Source organism: Megalops cyprinoides, chromosome 6 (genome assembly GCF_013368585.1).
Source record: "Megalops cyprinoides isolate fMegCyp1 chromosome 6, fMegCyp1.pri, whole genome shotgun sequence".
In the NCBI taxonomy this organism is placed as follows: domain Eukaryota; kingdom Metazoa; phylum Chordata; class Actinopteri; order Elopiformes; family Megalopidae; genus Megalops; species Megalops cyprinoides.
In genome coordinates, this window is record NC_050588.1 from 3,377,449 (window position 1) to 3,402,909 (window position 25,461).

General features: G+C 40.5%; 1 protein-coding gene across 1 annotated transcript in view; it reads right to left on the minus strand.

Moving 5' to 3' along the window:
• Positions 1 to 6,191: 6,191 nt before the first annotated feature.
• Positions 6,192 to 25,461, minus strand: part of LOC118778803 (integrin beta-7-like) — a 29,461-nt gene continuing 10,191 nt past the window's right edge. Inside the window, exons 4-16 of the mRNA XM_036530527.1 lie at positions 21,176 to 21,371; positions 20,600 to 20,770; positions 20,099 to 20,340; positions 17,637 to 17,795; positions 17,384 to 17,479; positions 17,201 to 17,290; positions 15,544 to 15,684; positions 15,228 to 15,418; positions 13,863 to 14,089; positions 12,525 to 12,735; positions 8,694 to 8,863; positions 6,810 to 6,970; positions 6,192 to 6,541 (exon numbers count right to left, since the gene is read on the minus strand). Coding sequence (XP_036386420.1) covers positions 6,476 to 6,541; positions 6,810 to 6,970; positions 8,694 to 8,863; positions 12,525 to 12,735; positions 13,863 to 14,089; positions 15,228 to 15,418; positions 15,544 to 15,684; positions 17,201 to 17,290; positions 17,384 to 17,479; positions 17,637 to 17,795; positions 20,099 to 20,340; positions 20,600 to 20,770; positions 21,176 to 21,371 — 2,121 coding nt within the window. The 3' untranslated portion in view covers positions 6,192 to 6,475. The remainder of the gene's footprint in view (positions 6,542 to 6,809; positions 6,971 to 8,693; positions 8,864 to 12,524; positions 12,736 to 13,862; positions 14,090 to 15,227; positions 15,419 to 15,543; positions 15,685 to 17,200; positions 17,291 to 17,383; positions 17,480 to 17,636; positions 17,796 to 20,098; positions 20,341 to 20,599; positions 20,771 to 21,175; positions 21,372 to 25,461) is intronic.

Sequence of the window (25,461 nt, forward strand, 5' to 3'; positions counted from 1 at the left end):
AGAGACTACAAGCTTACGCCACTTCAGATGACAACCATCCATGCAAAGAAAACCGCGCACCTTTTTTAAAAAAATTAACGCCTAGCCAACCATAGTACGCGACTGAGAACGTCATGCCGCTAACGTGGAGGAGATAGTACTCGGTCATTGTAGTTCTTTTACTGTACGCCTTTCCGTTTGGTATGCAATTAAAACTAGAACACTAGATAGCAGATCAGCAAATTTTCGCATAATTTTTTGGATTTTATACTCCAAATGCTTTGAAAATAACTACTTTAAAATTACCTTTTAAAAATAATATACATGTCATTATCATTAAAATCTAAATATTGTCCACACCTCACGTAGCATATTCACCTACTTTTTTTTTTTTTTTTTGCCATAATACTCTTTTCAAAACTCTCCTGTCTAAAAGTCGTATGGGGCCACATGTATCAACGGTGCGTACGCACTAAAATCGTGCTGAGAACTTTTCTACACATAAAACGGTATTCATGAAAAGATACTTCCCGGCAAAACATGCGTACCTCTGTGCATGGTCTCGAGGTGGCGTACGCATAAAATTTGTAATTAGCTAACTATATATACATGAACTATGAACATCATGTGTCAATACGGAGTGGGCACGGAAAATGCACTACTTGAACGCGGCACTTCATGCAAAGGCGTCGGACCCAGTGCCTCTGATTCTGGAGCAGCCGCCGCTGCATTAGCGGAAAGTTGTTTAATAGGAAGCAGAAATCGCTGCTTGGCTGTTCGACTGTAACTATGCAGGATATCAGAAGTCCTCCACGTAATTTAGCCAGGTAAGAAATTATTTAAATTGAAAGCAGACTAGCTCAGAAAGCTAACATTAGGCAATAATCTCTATAATTCTTTGACACTATTCACACCTTGGAATTATAACCAGACACTTTCTAAGTAAGGAATAAAGCACGACTGGCGGTGCAGTTCTATGGAAATAAACCACGACAGGGTGGTGTGATGCGGCCCTACAGGGCCAAGGGGCTGTTAACCACCCTGAAGTGAAATAATGGGGAAGGGAATAATGCACAGCCCTCCAGCTAATTCGTCTTCAGGGAAAAAGTGATTCGTCTACAGGATTCCAAACGAGCGTAACTACTCTGACAGGTATAGCCTACACATGCTTCTGGCCAGAAAATTTGGGTGGGCAATGCCCACCCCTGCCCACCTCTAGATCCGGCCATGATTATAAAAATAATTACCCCGCCTTAGCTGTACACTATTATCTCCAAGCCCACACATATCTAGTATATAAAAATGATTAAAGAATATCAATCCTGCTTCGGTTGCCCTCCAATATTGCAGAGGCCACGCATACCTAATCTATGTATAAAAATAACTATCCCTTCTTGACCTGTTCTGCCTTGGCTATATCCCATGAAGAATCCCTGTTCAGCAGCCCCCCTGGACACAAGAAGGTCGTGTGGGTGTGATTGCGATGAAAGTGACCAATCATAAGAGGGCCAGTGCTTCCCTTGGTTTCCGCCCCCAAACAAGGACATGTCCTTGTTTAGAGACGCGTGTTTTACGTCCCAAAACGAGGACATGTCCGGGAAAAATCTGACGCCATACAAACACTGCTTGTTTAGCCTACACACTGCAGTCTCCATGCTTAACTTGTGCGGACTTGAGTCGAGGGAATTCACTTTTTGCGCAGATTTAAGAAGGAAGATATCTGGGAGCCCAGTTGACCAACAGGGGTCGCCGTTGAGCGACGGAGTGAACAAAGCAACTGGCCAACCCCTCCCGTATATCCTACGGCGAAACAGCCAATTTGTTCCGCTGCTATGGGCTTCCGATAGACACATGGGGCCCTATCTTAAACCCGGTGCATGGCGGCTGGCGCGGCGGCGCAGTTGTCTTTGCTAGCTTACAGGCAGCGCATTGTCAGTTTTCGCGTCATGCGCTCACGCCGTCAAAATAGCAGGTGAACATGCGCGGCCTTAGACGTGGTCATTAAAAAAAGAGGTGTGGTCAAGCGCATGGTCTATAAGACGCTATTTTGACAGCAGTGAAAATGCGCCGCTGACCAAGTGCCATTGACCAAGAAAAACCTGGTCGGAAGTCAGTGGCGCATTGTTTAATGTTATTTTAAGGGCGCAGTATCAACTTACTCATGTCAGGTTGCGCGATCATACACCCTGCTTCTGTCATACAACAACAAGCAATAGCACACATCCATGCAATTTCCAGGGGAATTTCCAATGCTGTACTAACAAGGCTAACTTAAAAGACGTCTATATTATGCTGATATTTTGTATCTTTTGTGATATATTGAGTCTTTTTGGGTGTCTTATGCCTAGAATTAGCCAAGGTTGTATGGTTCATTTGGTTCCTATGATGAATTGTGCATAATGACATGTATATTTAGCAATAGGGTAATAATGTAATAATTCGATTCTCTTTTTTATTTGTATTTATATATGTGGCAGACCTGAAGTGAGTAGCTTGTGTGAGCCCTGCGTAAAGCCTTAGGTAGCAGGTAGCCGAGCAGTTACGTCACTTCCTGAGACCTGGTTAACTAGCGTTGTTGTCGACAAGCTAGGGGAAATTTGCCTTTAGCTCAACTGCCAACGACGCTGGCTATAATGGGTTGGTAGTAAGCAGTAAGAACGCAGCTTCGAAACTCGCTCACTCGCTGACCCACATAACATCTATTTAAAACACACAACGCAGTCTACACCCCTTACATATACTGCAGTTTGTTTCTATTTGTCTTTGTTACTTCTTTTATATATTTATGAGTCTTATTTTTGTGTATATATTTATATTTATATAGTTTTAAATGTTATGATTACTTATTTGTGTTGTTCCAAAGTTACTGCAGAATGGTGCATTTTTTTGGCCTGGGGGGGCTGAAGGGGGGGTTCGCCCAGGGCACCATACAAGCTAGAACCGCCACTGCATGGTAAATATCAGCTCTTCAAACATAACATCAAACAAATTGCAATGCTCAGGCCTGCTACACTAAACAGTCTCTCAACAGGTGCACACAACACTGGAATGGCCAGATAGTATTAGCTGACTGATATCCTTCTCTTGTTTGCAAAAATTCAAGGAATCAGGATCCTCAAGGACACATGACACCTTCCTAAACAAATGTTCACTCAAACATACACTTAACAAGGAGAATACATACTCAAACAGTACATAAATAACACCACAAGAAAATGAGCTTTTCATGTTACCCCAATGTTAAAAGTTCCATTGCTTTCCAGGAGTCTCTTGAACATCTTTTCCCATTTTTTTCTCAGTTGTTCCTGGGTTTTATATTTAGTAATTCCATCTAGTACAGTAAGTGCCCTATATTACATTTTTAGCTCTTTATGCCAATTTCAAAAATAAAAGCTGGTTGACTGATCAACTGAAGTTCATCTACATGCACTGAGAAAGTGTTAGTCATTTGCCATGGGAGAACACACTTGGGAGAACTGTGATATCTGTGTTAGAATTACTGTATATGGTGCCTGCAATATATATACATATATATATATACATACATGTATATATAATGTGCATTCAGAAAGTATTCAGACCCATTCACTTTTTTCACATTTTGTGATGATGCAGCCTTGTGCTAAAATTGTTTAAATTCATTTTTTCCCTCATCAATCTACACTCAATACCCCATAATGACAAAGTGACAACAGGATTTTAGAAATTTTTATTTATTAAAAATAAAAAACTGAAATATCACATTGACATTAGTATTCAGACCCTTATTTAGTTGAAGCACCTGTAAGATTTTGGTCCAGATCCCTAAACCAGCTCACTCAGTGCAGCATAAGATAACACAGATCCTTTCACTTAAGGTATGCAAATACCTGTATTCATTTGTCTAGATGGCCTTATTGTAACCACAGTTCTGCTCACAGACTTCAATTGTCACTTTGGCCGCAGCTAGCCATTGCAGCAACTGATACTGTTAAAGAAACTGGTGATAGGTGATTGAGAACTGTTCTTGTTAGGGAAGATAATCTAATTACCAGACCTCCTGTATTTCACCACCTGTATGCTAATTATTGTTGATCCTGATCAAAGCTCTGTATCAGTATAAAGAATGCTTTCACTGAGTGCTCAGGGTTCAGATTGACTCCGCTGAACCCAGAGTGCGTTTTCATGTATTTCTGACAACTGCCATTCCTGTAAATAAAGAAGCCTTTTCTACGATAATCGAAATTGCACCTTGTTTTTCCTTACACACCTTTGGCAGTGATCACAGCTTCGAGTCTTCTTGGATATGATGTGAGAAGCTTTACACACCTGGATTTAGGGATTTTCTGCCATTCTTCTCTGCAGATGTTCTCAAACTCTGTCAGGTTGGATGGGGACAGTTGGTGGACAGCCATTTTCAGGTCTCTACAGAGATGTTCAATTGGGTTCAAGTCCGGGCTCTGGCTGGGCCACTCAAGGACATGCACAGAGTTGTCCCTAAGTCACTCCTGCGTTGTCTTGGCTGGGTACTTAGGGTCATTGTCCATTTGGAAGGTCCACCTTTGGCCCAGGCTGAGGTCCTGAGTGCCCTGGAGCAGATTTTAAGTAAGGATATCTCTGTACTTTGCTCTGTTCAGCTTTCCCTTTCAACCCCAGCTTTCAACCCTGACCAGTCTCCCAGTCACTTTATTTTGCAAAATAAATTTGCAAACATTTCTAAAATCCTGTTTTCATTTTGTCATTATGGGGTATTGAGTGTAGATTGATGAGGGAAAAAACAAATTTAAACAATTTTAGCATAAGGCTGCATCTGCATATGCCTTAAATGTTCTCCACACAATTCAGTTCCCTTCAATCTCTTACCCATACAATTATTTAAATTAGTTTGAAGTTAAATGGGTTGCCCCTAGCCTGGGCTGCAACTCCGACAATGGTACAAACATTTGTTCCCATTGCTTTTGGCTAGTCAGTGCTAAAGCTGGTAGGTGCAGTGCGGAGAGTTTTGACTGTAGGTGACATAGCAAAGTAACGATAGCCTAATCATAGGCTGCATTGACTCCTCACCCATATACTTAACACATTTTACATTTTTCTCATTTAACATATGCTCTTATCCAAACCAACTTCCACAGATACAAAGCTGCTCAAAAAGTGTATCCTGGAAATGGATACAAGGTAAAATATAATGCATTAATTTCAAAACCTGGTTGAACTATCGCATCAATAAATGCTCAGAGGCGAAATACACTAATAACTGATACAGTTACACCAAAAATAGATATAAGGTATATACACTTTACCTTTTAAAAAAAATCTTAGACCACATCAACCTAAATTAAAGCACATGTCAGTTATTTATCACTGTCAACTCATCCTGACAAAACTTTAAAATGGAACATATTGTCAGGATCGGAGATCGGGACACAAACGCGGACCACAGGGTACACGGATCCAAGCGTATAATCGGAATCGGTAGGCAGTTCGTAGTACAGGGACAGGCAGGGTTCGAAAACACGGGGAAGCAGTCCGGGGGCAGATCCAGAATAGGTAGTCGGGGCGGGCAGAGTCAGGAACCAGGCAGGCGAATGGCGTCAAACAGATCCGAATCGGCAGGCAGAAAACGAAGTCAGGAATCAGGCAGGAACGGCGACAGCAAACAAATCACGGGAATTAATGCGAGGACGAGACAGGGAAAAATCACTGAAATGAACTAGCAACAAGACAGAGACACGCAGGGAAGATATAGGGCTGGGGTAACGAGGCAATGGGATGCAGATGAGCAGGCAGGCAGGTGCAGGTAATGAGATCAGGTGGGCGTAGACCAGGCAGGGAGCGGGGCGGGGCTGGAACACAAGGGAAACAAAAGCACAGGTACGGGGAAAAACAAAAACACCGCGGCTTAAGGGGGCGGAGCCCTGACACATATAGTATGCTTTTCATATTTATAAAAATATTTAATTACTTTTTACTATTAGCACTGTCATAGTGGGACAAAAACTGAAACAAAGTCACTTTTTTGCTTTATTGCCACTTTTATGGGCATTTATACTCATACATTTTACATACCGAGCAACTGAGAAGAATGAATCTAGAAACTGACAGCTCTTGTGAAGTTTCTTTCCTCTGTTGTTTTCAAATGTAATATATTAAATGCAAAAATTTAAAAAATGACACATCTGATTTCAACGCAAGTACAGCTTTCTTTAGTAGGTAACATTACCTTCAGTGCACAGCAGATAATTGATTACTTGATGATCATTGTTTACTTTATTCATGAAAAATAAATTATTTCTGATTTAATTGCATGCAGATCATGATGTTTTTGCTGGGGTTACTGTCTTTGACAAATACCAAAATGGCCAGACATTCTCCCACTAAAAAATGTTTATTAAAATAGCATCTGCATTTCAGTCATCTGTTTCATCGTGATTAACCTTTATGCATACACCCCATTATGTTTACATGACTATCCCAATGGTTAGAGATCTAAAAACAGACAGCAGCGGGTGACTGGGTCTCATTCTTGAACATGCATGGGGTTGTAGACTGTGGTCGTAGCACCTTTAAACAGTGGATTTGGAGTCTGTGGAACAAACAGAGAAAACAGGTTGGGTTGAATGAATATTGTATTTCAGCTCTGTTAATACCTAAATATTCAATGGATTGTTTGCCTACAAATTGTTGAATACTCTCAAGTTAAATTCCTCTACAGAGACCAACAAAAGCAGGAGATATGGGTTCCTAGGGATGAGCGACAAAAAATACAAAAATAAAACAAAACGCAGCAATCAAAGGATATCACTAGGTGTAGACAGAGGCATGTCATAGTGTAAGTCCTACATCCTTCTTACTTCATCCCATTTGGCATTGCTCTGTTCCTTAATGAAGTTGTGGTACTCTCTGCGGTAGTACATCTCCAGCAGTAGGCGGTAGACAATAATCACAGCGATGCCGATGAACACAATACCAGATACAGCACTACCAGCAATCACCGGGGTCTTGTCAGTAGGGCCTGCAGGGCCAAAAGGACAGAAAACAAGGGCAGACAAGAAGTGGGGAGATAGAGAAAACATATTGAGGGAAAATGTGCATAGGATAGGCAGAGAGCAGCAGCATGGGGGCTACAACAGCTTATGAGACTGCTATTAACACTTTATACATCCTCATACAGGACAATTTATATACATTATTGTACATCCACTCAAGCAAATACTGACAGGTTAAATGCCTTGATCAAGGTCACAAGCCAGGATTCAAACCTGCCACCTTTTAAAGCTGATTTCTGTACCCACCATTCCATACATCACACTGCTTCAGTCACCTCAGCAGTGAGTTCAGATCAAAGGAGAGGTGGTGCACAGCCCTGTCATCAATTTCAAACCTGTGCATTCCCTGGAGAGTGTAACAGATTGGCCTGTGTCTGCACAATTAAATGTTTTAAAAGGACATAATGGTATGGGGCTGTTGCTGATTGCATATTCACAAGATTCACAATTCTGATTATAATAAGACTACTACTACTACTACTACATTAATAGCTACTGAAACTGTGTTCTTCAAAGTACCTTCTAAAAAAGATTAAAACATGAACTACAACCATGATAAAACAGGGTAAAAAAGATACAATAAAAGCAACAAAAATAAGAATAAATGAAACACATAGCAGGTTACAAATTAGTTAAAAGCCAAACTGAAGAAATGAGTCTCAATTGTTAAACAAAATCAAAAACAAAAAAAAACTATGAACAGCTCTAATTGTCAGGGCTCAGGCATGGACCACAAGTGCTCTGATTCCTGGCGTTTATTTGCAGAATCGTCAAACAAGCTGGCAATTGAAATCAGGCAGAGTCAAATAACCAGGCAGGCAGTCCAAGGGCAAAACAAGGATCAAGACTGGAACAGGCAGGGTCAAACCGTGAAGGCAGGCAGATCAGGCAAATCAGGGAACGAGACAGGCGGGAACGAGACAGGCGGGAACGAGACAGGCGGGAACGAGACAGGCGGGAACGAGACAGGCGGGAACGAGACAGGCGGGAACAAGACAGGCGGGAACAAGACAGGCGGGAACAAGACAGGCGGGAACAAGACAGGCGGGAACAAGACAGGCGGGAACACTGTAACGATCTGGCAAACAAGACAGAGACAAGCAGGGTTGATATAGGGCTGGGCTGATGAAGTGATGGGAAGCAGGTGTGCAGGCAGGCAGGTGGAGATGATCAGGTGGGCGGAGACAGGGCGGAGAGCGGGGCAGGGCTAGAACACAAGGAAAACAAAAGCACATGGACAGGGAAAATCAAAAACACAACAGCTAGTTGGCGGGAGCACTGACACTAATGTTTCTGGGTAGACCATTCCAGAACGTATGAGCCCTAACTTGGAAGCCCAATCTTTTTTGTTTTTAGTCTGGTGACAGTGGTAGACAGAAGGGTCTTATTTGCAGAGTCAAGTTCTTCAATGTAACAAGGAGCAATGCATTTTGCTGACATATTAAATTTAAAATCTTAAATTCAATTCTGTAAGCAACAAGTAGCGAGTGCAAAGATGTCACAGTCAGGGTGATATGAGACATCCCCTTGATTCTTGTTAGGAGGGCAGCAGAGTTTTGCACCAGATGAAGCAGAGATGGGACATTTAAATTAAGGGAAACACAAAGGTAAGAACATGAGAAGCTAAAATAACAACACATTATTGTGATTTAGTAGAGGGTGGTCTCAGAGTATGGCTGGAAAGCTCACCTGGGGGATCAGTGTAGAGGATCGTGATGTCGCTGTTTGTGTCAAGATCGATTTTGAAATGGACTTTGGGATGTTGACAGGTGTAATTTTTGAGGTCAGGTAATTTTTCAACTTTTACAGAGTCACATTCTTCACTGCAGCTTCCATTTATTGCGCACAGGACACAGGCCCTAAAATATGACAGGATTACAACCTGAGACATTTGTCATCAAACTTCAAGGTATCAGCACACAGTGGACACAGTTTAAGCACACAAATAAAAAATGTTTTCTTTTTATATCATTTCCCTTTTTGCACCCCACTGCCACAACCTCTGCAGTCAGGCAGGAGAGTAATGGACGGCAAATCTGCCAATACACTCATACACCTGCAATGACTATTTTGTAAACAAATGCTGATTGGAGTATAGCTGCATCTCTGCTGATGTCATCTGAGCAGCTGTGGCTCACAGGGTGTCTGTGAGGAGGGAGATGGGAAACCCCTGCTGACAAACTCCTCACACCCCTACCCCATGGAAACAAAGCAAATTTGTTCTGTTGCTGTGGGCCCCTGATAATGGTCTTGAACCCAGGCCTTTGAGCTCAGAATGCACTTGGAAACCAAGGCTTAGTAGAGTGAGCCAAGTAAGAGCTAAAAAATGTGTTACTTATTTTACAATGTATAACACTTACTAGTTTTATAATTTGCAAACATTTAATAATACTTTTACATTTACGTTTGTTGTTTATGAGATGCTCTCATCCAGAGAAAAGTACAAGGTGAGTACATTTAGCACTACATTTACTTCCCTCCTAACTGCTACACTCTTCTACCGAACAGTGCCTGGTGGTCCTGTCCCATTGCGACCTAAATTACTTTACAGGACTCTGCCATTGACCCCCGACGGTGGAATGAACTTCCACACTTCACCCATTCTGCTAAGTCCCTCTCTGTCTTCAAGAAACATCTGAAGACACAGCTCTTCCGCTCTCACCTGAGCACCTGAAACACTACCCCCTGAAGGAACTTCTCATGTCTCAAACTGTCCCCTACTAAACTATAAATTAAAATAATAAAAAAGGTAATCTAATGGTTAACACACATGTTAGCTTTACCTGCTAGTTTGCATCTTGCCTTGCCAACCTTGGAAACCTGGTCATGCAGTGTTTCTAATATTGTTAACTCCATATGGTTTTTCGCTTGTGTTGTATCGTACCTCACAAGTTGCATTGTATAAAAGCGTCTGCCAAATGAATAAATGTAACAAGAAGAGCCAGTGTCAAACACACAAGGTTGAGGCCACTAATTCTCACCTGGCCCAACAGGCATCAACAACACAATATACCCAACAGGATCGCACCCATCCAATACAATACCAACATGTACTTAGGGCCTCCCTTTGTGCCCCAGTGGCCTCCTAGACAGACTCCCTTGCCCTTGAACAACTAAGTCTTCATACAGCAAAGCTGAGAAACAAGACCGCCATTTAAGAGGAAACCAATAAATTCCCTGCTTTAAACTAGTATAAACTACCGTTCTAATAAAACGCACTGACAACAATAACCAAAGCAAAAACAATCAATTTCACCCATCAACACTTCTATATGTAGACACATTAAAATATCAAGATGCAAAAAGAGGCTTTTTAGAGGTGTGCAAAAATATAGTTTTTTCAGTTAATGGTTTTTTAAAATTCGTCCGATTCGATATCGATCTGTAAAATTTATGGATCGATCTTTTAGGCTAATATGCATTTTTTCCGGTTTTGTAGGTTCATTTCCGAAATGGTTAAACATAGCCAGAAAATTAAATAGACGGGCTCTGACATAGCCTAACTGTCGTATTAAAGGCAATTACTAGTCCCCATCATTAGATGTTGCTCTCTCGTTTAACTTTTAACGTTTAACGACCTGCGATACAGGAAAACCTGTTACATCAATTTTTTAAACTGTGATGCGACCTCTCAGTGTTCACCATGGCTAACCCTACGGTCACACGGACGACACAGGAGAGAGACAAAGCGACCGGCCGCCATTCATTTTCAATGAGAGTTGGCGATTTACAGCGACAAGACACAAGTGACCTTTGGCTTTGCAACTAGGTGGGGCTAAAATAGACTAAACTCGAGTTCTGTTCTGCGACACGGAGAAGGCAGCGTGACACATGTTACTGAAACTAATGATCCAACATTTGGTTCCAGTCAAACATGGAGGAGAAGCTTATTGTGGCAGTGTCGGGTTTCCCCCATAATCTACAATTTGTCTCTTGATACGTACAGAGATATAAATAAAAAAATGATGCGTGGAGAAGGGTGTCCGAAATAATGGAGATGCCTGGTATACATATTCATATACATTTACACTACAGTCACAGCTTTTTAGCTTTAACTTTAATACAGTGCACAACCACTACCTAGCTACATAGCTAGCTAAACTGAACAGCAGCACTTGCTCACGAATGCAATGTAATTTAGCGCAACTCAAGAGAAACGTAGTTGTTCATGTTCGTTTGCTAGCTAGCTAGCTAGCAGCTAGTTGTTCATATTAGGCTAGCAAGAAAACGTTCACAATTGCAAAGTTGCTACTGGCAGTCAGCCAAGTTTTGTCAGTCATTGTAGCTACCTTACAAACCAGCTTCACCTGTGTTAACTAATGCAAACACATTGCTGCTTCGTGTCATTACTAAGTAGGCAATGATACAGGTTGGTTTTGTTTTCAAGGAACTATACCCATGTGTTCCCCAAATAAAAAGATTTTGGTATACAGTCATGCGTCGCTTAACGTCCACGATACGTTCTGTGAAATAGGACGTTATGTGATTTGGACTTTGTGCGAACACCATACTATATACAGTACTTAGCAAACCTATGTGGAGTAGGCACGAGATTGGATGCTGCTGCCTACGAGTGGAAGCATATAATGTTATACGGTAAACTTTTTAATTGTAAGTATGCAAAGTTCACATTAAAACAACGATAGAAAGTACAGTAGGTTAGCCTACAGTACATACATAAGACATTAGCATAGGCGTTTATTATAACTATCAAGACATGTCTATGTATTATATGGTATAGTATGTACTGTACCATTATACGCCTGGCAGCGCAATCTCTCTTCCATGAGACATGAGATACACATGTTATTTGCGGGAAGCGTTGCCTGCGCTACGTCCGGTCACGTCCGCTATGTCCCATTCCGCGATCGGGATTTTTAAACTTTACTATAACCTTATGGGACTACGGACGTTGAACGAATGGACGTTAAGGGGCGCATGACTGTTCAAGCCTTTGGCCTTTTCTTTAGTGATTTTCACAATTTGTTTTCAGTGACTCTGCATTTGTAAATTTGTGTTCCCTTTAGAGCTTTCTAAACATCTCTCCAAATATGGAAAGCTGCTATAGTATTTCGTATCTCATTCCTATCGAAAAGATATCGAATTGAATCAGAATGAATCGAATCATTACCTTGTTAATTGGAATCGAATCGAACTGGGACATCTGTGCCAATACCCAGCCCTACTTATGATAATGCATTAAATGTAATAAAATACACAGATTTGAACTGCAACGTAAAGCACTCACAAACACAGATGCGTTTGACACACACAGATGCACAAACACACATACAAATATGTATTTGTAACATCTTCAACCTGCTTATACATCAAAGTCTTTGATCACTTCCATCACTGACAATCACAAACATGTGGCCAATACATTTTCTCTTTTCTCTTGTTTAGTAAGAGATGTTCTACTTCCATAATAAACAGTAGCAAATGTGAAGCCATCTGCTGGAACAGAAAATGGCAAAGGTCATTACTGCTTTGGTCTTTGTCTGTTGGTGTGATACTCACTGGTATTTCTGGCAGTTAGGCTTAATCATGGAACAGTGTGCTCCATAGAAATCCGGGTGACAGTTACATTTGTTACATTTACACTCTCCATGTCCACTACAGATCTTTCTGGATTTTGCCTCGCACCCATCTGTGAGGCTGGAGCACTGACAATCCTGGCCTGTGTAGTTTGAGTGACACTCACACACGCCGCACTTACATGTTCCTTTGCCTGCAGGGACAAAATCAAGAACACCCTTCCTTACTGTGAGATGACAAATCTGAGAGGCACTCTATCATGATACCAGTTCACCTAAAGCAGGCCTCACACATGGAGGCAGGTGCAAATGGCAATGGTATGGCACAACAGACAGTAACTGTATTACATTAGAAATGACATATACATTAACCAAAATGAGAGCAAAAAGCAGTACACATTTCATACTGATCATCACTTCATTAACTCCCTCCAACTTATTTGTGGTGATGCTAAAATGGGGTTACACAGAAATTGCACAGAATAGGACAAGCCTTATTTTCTAGTGAAGACAATATCTGACCAAATAGATCATGTTACATATAGTACTGTAGAAAGAAGTGTAGCTTTAATATTTATGATTGTAGTATTGGAAAATGTGATACAGTTCAAATTTCAAAATTTCAAATTTTTGAGCTATCTCCAGAAAGACCAAAATGGAAAGGAGGCAAGACTGCCTTTTCACAGGTAACTAGTGCAAACTTTGTTTTGTTGTTCTCACAAATCTTCAGTTCACAGCTAGAAGGCTATAATATCAGTCAAAATTACCAAAAAGTGGAATCTTTGCGTTTTCTGAAAAAGACCACTACAGCCAGAGAGGAAATCACTGAGGTTTTGTAACTCTTTAACAAAACATTTGAAAGTCACACTCTGCCTTCCTCCTCTTTTCTTTTTGTAATTAGTGATCCTTCAATTAAGTTATTTATCTTGATCTGAAATTTCCATGAAACTCTGACTTACTATACTGAGGTAATATAATTCAGGATTAATAATTGGGAGCTTCCCAGAGGTATCTGATGTGATCTTAACCAGAAACAAATATTCACTTTGTGATGAGCCAGATTAGTTCAAGGGTCAGGTTATTCTTGGTGTGTCAAATACCTCTAGGTAGCTCTGATTGTCAATACTTTCTTTGTTTTAAAAAAGAAATAAAAGGATAATCATTTACATTCACATCAGATGCTTTGTAGCCAATGGTACTGTGGTGGGGTGTTTAGACATTAGACTTTATGAGCCAAGAATCGGATCGGATGTCTCCAATTCGACACCTGCACCCCACGAACCCCACCCCTCCAACCTTTCCAGCAGCTCCCCTGCCTCACCAGCACACAGCTCGTTGTTGTAGCGAGGGCAGCTGGTGTCATCGCACTCGCAGAACTGGCCCCTGTGGTTGCCTCGGCATACACAGTGCCCACATTCACAGTTCCCTTGACCGCTGCACAGCTGGGAGGTGTTGGTCTCCCAGCACAGTGCCTCCACAGCCAGCATGGTGTCTCCAGCAAGCTGCTTTTCACACTCACACCTCTGCCCCAGATGTCCCTCATCACAGCTGGCCAAAACAAACACCGACATAATATCAGCAGTGTTAACTGTAACAAATTGCCCACATCCACATCTACCAAAATGCTAACATTGCTCTTAACACTCAGTAGGCTGCTAGTATTAGCACTGCCCTATACACATACAACTACTGTACTTTTCAAGCAGAATATAATATCCAACTGTCAAAATGCACTATTACATTTAAATGACAATAAGTTACAATCATTATAACTATTAGAAATCAACTATGATCAATCAAAAGAATTTACTACTATAGAGTGGTGTGTACATGGAGGAAATAAGCTTCACTGTTACAGCTGGGAACACAAGCCACACAACAGCACAGCCATATTACCACATGACATGCATCTCCCTGCCCAACAGTCGTGATTGCTGCAATAAACTACAAAAAATTTAAATAATGATTTCTTTTCATGTTCCTCTGTGTTAACAAATCTTTAAATAAATCATTATTTATAATGAACATGAACATGTTGATGGATTTCATCCAAAAGCTGAGGGAAAGCTGGTGAAGTAAAGATCAGGTCAGTGATCTCTTTACATCTGTGCACAGTTTTCACAGTTCACTTGTTTCACAAAGCTTATGAAAACACAATGTTCTTTATATTGACTTTTTTCACTGGCCTAAGTTGACACATTTTTTTCAAAAGTATTGTCCTTGAAATGATCTTGCTCTTAATATTTAAACGCTCAAAAACATGCATGAATCCCACAACATTCTCATTTTGATTTACAGCAGGGATGTCATTTCCTGGAGGGGCATTTTTATGGCTTTTGGTACTGCAAATTGCTGTAATGGTAAATTTAGACCTATTATATCTAGCCCACTGGGCAAACATTTATACCTACTTCCCAAAACTACACTGCAGAAAAATATTTACTGTGCAGAAACAATTTTTAAAATTAATTTATCATTTCCAAAAATGTCAAAAAAAAGTATGATTAAATGATTGGGTTAAAAAGTAAACATCGAACAAAAACCAACTGCTCTTGTCATGGTAATGTCTCATGCATATAGAACACATACAATAATATATTCCTCCTGTGAGAAGTGGGATCATGTACACCCTAATTTACACATTTAAAAAAAATAGTGGCAGCTGGGGCATTATGTGGAGACCTGCCTGCAGATGCCGCAGCTGAGGGTGCCACTCGCATTGCAATGAGGCGACCTCTCCTCCTGGTCCTTGCAGTTGCAATCGCATAGTGTCTCCACTGTGATCTTCAGCTCCTCGCTGATACCTTGAGGTTTGATGACGAATGTCTCAGACTTCGCCAGGCAAGAGGAGATGTTCAGACTCACAGTGAAATTCACCTGAGAATTGAAAGTGAAACATAATGAGTTGTACTCCCGGTCAGAACACAGAATACAGCTGTGCCTCCCTTCAGCTCTGTTAGCCATGCTGCACCCCCTTCTACCCGCAGCAGGAGCTATCAAACCTGCTGGTTGATCTTGACATTGCTGCACTCGCCCCTCTTCCGCCACTGGGAGTGAACTCCAATGCTGCAGTGCGATTGGTAGGAAATTTCCAGCTCTGGAGGAGCGTGCTGGTGTTCCAGTAAGATGGTGGATGATAAATTCTGTGGATGTCCAGAAACACACCACCATCAGGGGCTGCCATTACTCCCCCTCCCATAATGAACATTAACAGTAGATTACACAGATACGATCACTATCAGTAAATTATACCCCATGCAGAAATGATTTCTAACATCACATTACACCACCTCCCTCTCCCGAAGTAATTGGTGACAGTAGATAATTACACCTCTTGCAGGAATTATCACTAACAGTAGACTACACAAATACAAAGCTCATCTTAAAGAGGATGCAGTGTTCATGCTTCATACACTGCTATAGCGGCAATGCTAACGATTACCAAGACTGTTGCTTCCCACCGCTGACCACTGCTCAATAATATCTGTAACCATTTTCATGTGGTATTACAGCAAATGACCAATTATCTTGAAAAACCGACTTCTGAATTGCATTGCAATCAGACAAGAAAATGTTTTCTGCTCTACACTGACCTCCATAGTTACCCACGTTTGACTAGCAAATTGAAGCTGCAGTGTGGAAATGTGGACAGGCAACTATGCCTGCTGTCACAAGGAGGCAAACTGGATAATATGTGAAGCACTTCATTACTTCAGGAAATAGGCAGTTATTCAAAGATAATGTGTCAATTCAAACTATCTACAACACCCAAGATAATGGCATCTCCTACAGAAATAAACAGTAAGATAACCACCTTGGGTCATCAGTGAGTAGAAGGAGAGACTATGCTGCCTGTCCAATTGAAATGTCTACATCTGGCATTGTTGGTAATTGTAATAAATATATTTACACTAGAAAGCTCACACTGTTAATTTAAACTCATCTTCAATACATAAACTCACTGCTTCTATATGACAGCTGATGTCAGCAGAAACTGCGCTATTTCACACAGACCTACATACACATATCATACACAATATAGCAAACGTGGTATGTGTCACATATATGAGACATTGTACTTTGGGATGTGAAAGCTAACTTGAGGTAAGACTAAGAAAAGGTCAGGGGCTTTATTTTCTAATATGTGATCACAATGTTCTTACACAAATTATGAAACCCCTCACCACAGGCCAGGTATAACTTTTATGTAACTTAACTTTTACTTATGACTTTTACTGTTTTTTTGAAAATTTCACTCCATTTAGTCCTTTTATGTCTTTCTTTATTGAAATTTCATGAATTCTGATAATGTTGACTTGATTCCATTTTACATCATTATGCTAATTTAATGACATGAAATAAATAAATTATATCTTAAATTGATTTCACAAATAATTAAATGTAAAAACATGTTCTCACTATATATTGTATTGAAACACTCTTCAGCAGAGGAATAGAATAGAATATAATTTGAATGTAATGGCTGACCACTGAACCATTTCCATACACTGCTGCCAACTGAAGAGGAAAACCCCTTTAAGGACTGTGACATAGATATGGAGTAAAGGGTGCTATGTCAAACAGATATTAGTGTCTTGACTGATGGGTGGACGGATGGATAAATAGACGTGTGGGCTTAGGATGAACCCCAGGACTCACCCCATAGGCCTCCGAGATGAGTTGGACCACGTTGCTGGAGTCATCCTTCAGTACACCCACTACTGACTGGGGGATGAGCTTACTCAGTGCCTGGGGAGATACGGCGGGTACGGGGAGGGAGAGGTCAAATTCATAGCCAGTCAGAAAATTCTTAACACCTCTTCAGCTCACAATACTGCTAACCTGATAGCTGGGAATGCTCCTCTCTGTGACAGCAAAGATGAGCTGAATGTTGTTGGCTGACAGAACCTTAGACAGATGGCCAACAGAAGGGTAGTCCTGAAACATGCAGGGAAATCAGCAGCCTCTTGAGACAGGGGGTGGGCAATGCTTAAAAAACAGCCTTTCAAGAGCCTGAACCATTCTGTAGAAGAGGAGAGCACTAAGAAGGACCACAGGACAAGGAGGAATGAATGAGCATCAGTGTCTTACTTACATATGTGGTGCCTTGTTCATAATACCCTTCGCTGTTAAGGTGACATTTCCCATCGTTAGGCTGGTAGATTCCAGCCAGCCTGCCATCTCCAGCCATGTGGAAGGTGTCATCAGAGGTGTAAACTAGGATGCGTGTGTCATTGTTCCAGCCAATATATTCCTGCAGAGGTCAACCCATGACAATCATCAGCAACCATCTGTGGCTCCATTGTAAGCTGTAATTAAGTTGTTCAACTACATTTAAAATGGCAAAGATGTGAAATTTAACCACACTTTATTCATTAATAAATTGTTGCTATAACAATACGAATGCAGTAATAACAATAATCAATATGTTGTAAATAATAATAACAATTAGTGGGTTGTTCTCCAAAGACTGTACATCTGCCTTTGACTGATTCAGACGCTCAATTTTTTTAAATCACATCAAATGCAGGGTCCAAGCCATTCTGTGTGGAAAAGAGCTTAAGTGATAAGATTAGCGGGCAACTGTTTTCAGTTTTTTTTTTTTGCCTTTGATCTTCACATTTAAGGCTGAGGAGTATTTTAAAATTTCAACACACTGTATAATACAGAACATTGGTTCTCAAACATGCCTGCGCCCCATCTCCTGTATTTTTTCAGTGAATGCTAACTGCTAGCATTCCTGCACTTGCAACATAGGATAAAGATTAGACAGATGTAAGTCATGGTCTCTAATCAGAAACAACCTGCATAGATTCAGTGAAGTGTTCAAGTCATTGATACAATATGGATGTTTTTATTTTCTACCAGCATTCCTAACCGATCGCTACATTTCTATATTACATTTTAATTCACACACAGGATCAACTACAGACTATTGACATTTTCTAAATTTCCAAATAGGAGCATTATAAGATGGAGCTTAATTTCCAAACCACAAATACAAATAGTAAGATTCCAGACACAATTAATGAATAGCAGCCAAAAGGTTTGACAGCAAATGTACACAACAACAGAAAAGCAACTCCAGGGGCAGAGCTATGAAGGATAAAAGCTGGCTAGCTGAAAAATAAATACATGTTGAGAACAAATGCATAAATAAAAAATGAAATAAATAAATGTGAAGAATAAATAAATACATAAATGTGGTCATGTAGTTATTTATTTAAGATCTAAGTTAAGTCTTCAACTGTCCCTCTCTAGCTCTGACATGAGTAATTAGCAAAATTTGCTATGATCAGACTTTTAAAATAAGCTCTAGACTCACACTTGAACAAATGTGTGGAATCATATCTGGCTACATATGCCTCATTCATGTATGCTAGTGATATTTTATTTTAGATTTACAAGTGCACTTCATTTAATGTTGAAGCAGTGTCACCTTGGCCACATGGCTGTTGATGTGCATTAACCACTGCTTGTCTATCGGGTTCTTTCGGAACCAGCCAATAACTCATCTTTCAGAACAAAGGACGATGTTACAGTAATATTCAATGTTAGGCTAGTTAAGGTATCTTTTTCAGTACTGGCAATGTATTAGCCACTGGAGCCATTATTTAGTCCAAAGCATGTTGAACATGTTCACTTTATAAGGGATGTGTGTGGCACTTCCTTATCACTTTCATCTCTAGGTTGGGAAGGACAGAACCCCACTATAAGCTCTAATGTCTTAGGGGTATGCCGTCATTGCTGGCTACAGTACATAGCACCTAGCACAGTACATACCAAGTCATATAGCTAGATACAGGAAGGTTAGTGCTGCTATCTAGCTTACTTACTGGTGGTTTGTGCTAACGTGTTAAAACATAGCTAAGAAAAGTTGTGGTATGCGGACCTAGTGGCAGAGCGCAGAGAGAAAAGCTGGAGAGAAACAACCTACCCAGTAGAAGTTGGCTGCCGTGGCTTTGTGAGCCTCTCAACCAAGCGCTTCCTGAGAGACATTAGCTTCATGTCAGCGAAAGTCAAGAAAGTCCTAAAAGATCTCCAAAGAAGCAGAAAAAGGAAGTTTTTGGCTCTGGGTGCGAAGAAGAGACAAGAGCTGGGGGAACCGAGAAGCCACTTAGCGACCATTTAAGTCCAGTTGCAGGGAGCAGCAGGGAGACGTCCCTGACCGCTGCCCCACCATCCTGAGATGTCGTGGTGTTAAAGTGGTGAAACATCAATGAGGGATGGCTCCCAGCTGAAGACCCTGCAGCTGGTATCCAGGCACTGGCGGAAGTGCGACAGGCAGAAATGCCTCGCAGGTTTCAACATCAGCCTGTCCCTAAAATAAGCTAGCTACTTAGCCAGCCAAATCATGATACAACGAACGAAAGTGGTGCCCAGTTTGGAATTTTGGTGCTACTGTGCCCACCCATATTAGTGGGAGGATGTGCGTAATTCTCCTGATGTCCCTTCAAAATGAGCAAACTAGAGACCTTGACAGTACTACTGTACATTACTGAGATGGCAAACATGATGGAAAGCCCTGCCTACTGGGAAAGCTCTGTTCATCCCCACCTGACACACAGCTGCCTGCATCATAGCGTCAAAGCCACCCTCTGGGGAGTCCAGGTTGCCTGAGATCTTCTGGTTGCTGACGCGATCTTTAAACTCTGCGGCATCACTTGTGAGGGGTAGCACATTCTTGAAGCTGAAGGCAGGTTGGCAGGTGTCCAGGCGGCTGGGGCAGGGGTTAGCCAGCTTGGCCTTTACTTGACTGACGTATGGCATGGCTTCCTTGTCCACAAAGGAGCCAAAGCCTGCAGGGGTAGAAGAGTAGAGTTTGGCCAAGAGGCAATAAGATAAGTAGAACAAAGATAAACCAGGAGACCAATGACTTTCACAGAAAGCATGATCTCACAGTTATCACTCCAGAATAGACATCTGCACTTGATACTGTTCATCAATATCTCACCAATTTCAAATCAGGTACCCCTGCTTGCATTATGACCTCATAATTCTGCTGTATGAGTAAATCTGAATGTCATGATCACTGTCAAATCTGACTTCTGTACTCACCAATCCTAACTGAGTTTGTAACACGCGTTAGGTTGCTGAGAATCTCCTGTCCCAGATTCTTTATTTTCTCCAGATCGTCTTTCATGGAATAAGACAAGTCCATCAGGTAATACAGGTCAATGGGGTAGCCCTCTGCCCGTTTGAACATCACTTCAAAGGTCTGGGGGACACCTGACATGAAGAAGGAATGGGAAATTTGCATCTGAATCAGGGACAAATAACTTCCCACAGAAGTAGGGTTACTTTCCATTGTAAAAAGATCATAAAATAATTAGGCACATGAACAAGAATTAATACACAAAATTAAGTATCACATACTTATTGAAGATGTTCAATGTTGATGGTGTTTCAACAGATTGCATATGAAGTTGATGACTTGTCATACTGTGCCTATATTACAGTGCAGACTGCAATTCTATTTTCACTCAAGATATTCTGATGTGAATAGCCTTAATGTCAGTTCTCTCCACATTATGAAAATTCATGAATTGCTAAAAGCATGAACTCCAACTACCTTTTCATTCAAAGATAAAGAGTTTCAACACAAAGATTCAATGTGGAAGCGGCAGTCCTTACCGATCCGCAACTTGAGATGGAGGTTTTGTGGTCGCAGCTGTACAACATTGTGTGGGTCATTTCGGAGGTTGTTGTCTTTCATGGGGTCCTTATGGGGCTTGGGGTCAATCACATGCTCCTCTTTACAATCCTTTTCCTTAAGAGCTTTTGCTGTAGCACATCTTCGCTCATTTGGTTCCCCAGGCATCAGGAAGACCTACAATATACTCATCTGAGTTCCCTCTTAAGTGTGGAAATGCAGCTTCACACATTGTGATTGATGTTCTTCCTTTCTGTTTCACCAACAGCTCATACTTCCTTTTGGTGCTGTGCTTCATTGACAGCTCCAGAGGCTAAGTTTCAATCAGGAGCTAATCTGGAGAGTAATAAGCTATGGCAATTCAAATCAGTCAAGCTTCAACTATAAACAAAAACTTAATTATAACTGTAATTATAATGTGCTTACTGACAAGCTGCAGCAGTCAATTATGCAGTTGGGTTGCATAGTAGCATTCAGCTTTAAAATGGTGCACTCATGTCAGATGTGATAAAAGAGAGTGCTAGAATCCTGTATACTGATTGATTAATCAGTTCTGCAACAGAATGTCATGTGACTAATGCTGGAAATGTCTGCTTGAGAGATGATTTCTGATTACCATCATAGGTTATCATCGTGGCACATTTTGAGTGACACATTCACATGTTCTCACTTGCTGCCTTGGCAACACATAGACTAAAATGCATGAACAAAACCCTTCAGTTCCCCTTGAAGGAAAGAATGCCCAAACACAACAGCTAAACCCAACCATCACAATGGGTGCTTGATGCTAATAAGGTATTGAACAATGATCTTAGTAGTGTGGCCAGAAACACATCAAACATCTACACATGGGCTCAAAAGTGCTTCAGCAAGCAGAGCCACTGGCCAGCCAGGGCTGGGGCCAATTCAGATTTAAACTGAAGTTCATGGGACAATTCATAAATTCACTCATGATGTGGAGAGTTTGTCATGAATTGGAATATCAACAATCTTCAAGCAATGGAATTGGAACTGAATCAGAGTAAGACATTTAAAAATTTGAACTTAATTAGAACTGAATTAGAATTGTTCACATTGCATACTGGGGCTGGAATTGGCATTTTCTAGTTAATGGAATAAACATTTTAAGTCATTTCTCCTTTTATTTAAATGTTAAGCACAGCTGGGCTACCTGAACAGTGACATTGCATGTAAAGTACAGTATTTAGCAGTTATAATGAAACAAAATAACTTGGTGTTAGTTAGTGTCTTTGGTAACAGAGATGTCAACAGCTTCTCATTGCATATAGTTTTATTAATTGATTGAAGTGTATTTGTTAAACCATACTTTTCCCATGCAAAACTGTCACAAAGTGCCGAACATGTAACGTAATGTATTTTCCAGAGGGAATAATCAAAAACAAAACAAAACAAAAAAAAAAAAAACGAAAACCCATGTCTAGTTATAAAAAACTGACAAATTATTCCCACGAAAAGGTGGTTGAAAGAGTCCTGGAAAACATAGGAACATATAACATTGGGATATCAGGAAAAGGCATTGGTTCACTATCTTGTAGTGTTATATATGTACTATACTGTTATATACATTCAGTACAATCAATAATCCCCCCCTCAAGCCTGGGTGATGATATGGGCAATGATGACGGTCTGAAGTGAGCAGTGATTAATAACTAATTAATTAACTAATAATATTTTAAGAAATAAAACACAATCTGCAGGTGAAATGCTTCAAATACATGGTTGACCACTCCAATGGAACACGCTGGAGTGTGGCCATCAAAGATGCCTCTGATGAAGTTTAAGCATATTTAATGCAACCATGCCATGTGTCCTTGAGTGTCCAAGGTCTCTTGACTTTTTTGGAAAGGGCAAGAAAAGAACTTTCCCCACCTGACAAAGCTAGCTCTCAAGTATCTGACCATACCAGCATCTTATGTGCCTGCCGAGAGACTGTTTAGTGTTGCAGGCAAAGGTTTTAGATCTGAGCATTGCAATGTGCTTGATATTTGATCAGATGTAATGATTTAAGGGATTAACATTGTGTCTATATTGTTTGCTGTAGACCTACTCATTACAAGTTTTCTGGCCTTGGAAATTACTATCGTGTTTGTGTATAGATTATTGGGTATGAGAATGTGTAAAGAACCCCATACAGGACTGCAGTCTATCCTGTCCCTGTAGGTTTCATCAATGTTTCATCAACAGTTACATACTGTTGGTAGCACTGTTGTGTCTAGTGTGCCTGGCCTGCTCCATATATTACCCTTTAGCAAAATTTACAGGACCCCAGGGAGAGATTTAAGCTTATTGCTGGATGATTTTTTTTATAGGTGTACTCTGTACCTGTCAACTGGCAATTAAGCAGAAAAAAACTGTTTAAACCATTAATAGAGTTCACAGTAACAGAGTTGACATTTTCCACCACTTTGTGCCTTAACTCCATGTGCTAACCTCAAACCAGATACCACATGGAATGTCTAAAAACAGAATTTCATGGATTTTCATCATATTATTGTTTTTTAAAAATTGAATGAGAGATTCACTGGACTATCACAATAACAGAGTTGACAAATAATTAATCTACTGTTGGTGTATTCTCAACATTTTGTACAGAATAATGAGGGAAGAAGCATGACATACCTCACTGCCTTCCAGATGTTTCCCGCCAGGGGAAGACACATCACTGGGTGCAGCTCACATGCTTTTAATACAACTCTTTGCATATTTTTATGCGGTTTTATAACAGAGGTAACAGAGTTGACCAGAACAAACATAAAATACTATTTTTTATTACTGAAATTACATATTATACAGAATATTGATATTCTGTGGAATTTATTTTATAACTGTTAACAGAGTAAGCACAAAAAACTGAAAATTAGACTTAATTATTTCATGTTAATTCAAGTTGAATGTATGAATCAGGAGCCAAAGACAGTCAATAATGTGTGGGGTGGGAGTCATTTAGTTAATAATTTATGTATAAATTGCACCTAAACTATACATCAAGCATTATTATTAATGAAAGTTTAATATAATTAGTATTATTATTCAAAACTGATTCAATAAAGTTTTTTTTTGGAAAAATAAATCTGTGAGACGTGAATTCTAGAATGTACCATATATATATATATATATATATATATATATATATAGTATATATGAGACCAAGACTTGCCTCAACCACCTCTAATGTGTAGCAGGCATTTTGCAACAGAACACTCATCACAGATCAACTGACATGGAGAGGGAGGTGATCATTCAGCTAATAACACTGGTGTATTATTAAACATCCAGATTGACAGAACCTGAGTAGGAATGTTGCCATTACACAAGAGAACCCCCTACTTTATGCATGAAGTCCTACAGGATCTTTAATGACCACAGAGGGTCAGGACCTCAGTTTACTCTCTCATCTGAAAGAAGCCATCTACTACAGCACAGTGTCACCCGCAATTTTGTTGTACCCCACCGTGCAATGACATTAAGTCTATTCTGATTCTGATTCTGATTCTTACTGCACTATTGGTCTCCTGTTACAACCTGAGGGAAGACTGCCCCCTAATAAACATCACTTCTAGCAGCAACCTGTTCTTTTCCAGAAGGTCTCCCATCCAAGTACGAATTAAAGCCCATAGAGTACCGAGGTGGCTACGTCATCACTGGTTCTTCGCTGGTGTCAGAAGTAAATTCCTTATGGAAAACTACAATGGGCTTCGCACACTATCCATCTTTACTCAAGTTCGGATTCGTTTATAATATAATATAATATATTATAATATAATATAATATATAATCCGGAAATAGAAGTACTTTAAAAGTGTTTTTTAAAAAATGTCTATGCCTAAAATGAATGGGGAATTTCACTCTGACACCAGTGTGACGTAGACACCTCAACCTCTACGCAGAGGCAGGGCTGGGGGGGGGCTTCGAGGTGCATGGGCCACCCTGCAGATTTGATTGGCCAACCTGGGGGCCACCCAAAAATCCTAGTCTATTATTGGTCATCCACTAGGTCGATGGCGGGACTTTTCTTGACGGTGGTTGAAATCAGCGCGGGAGTCGGGAGTGACTGATTTCAAAAATTTAAGTACACGTTTTGATATAGCCAAGAAACAGCCATTCTATGTGTGTAATTGGTTGTTAGTATGTGAGTTAGTTTACAACAGTATTGCTGTTGCTAGCTAGCTAATCTAGCTAGGTAGCTAGCTAACGTTATCTAGCTAACTAGCTAACATCAGCTAGCTTGATAATGAAATACAAAGCT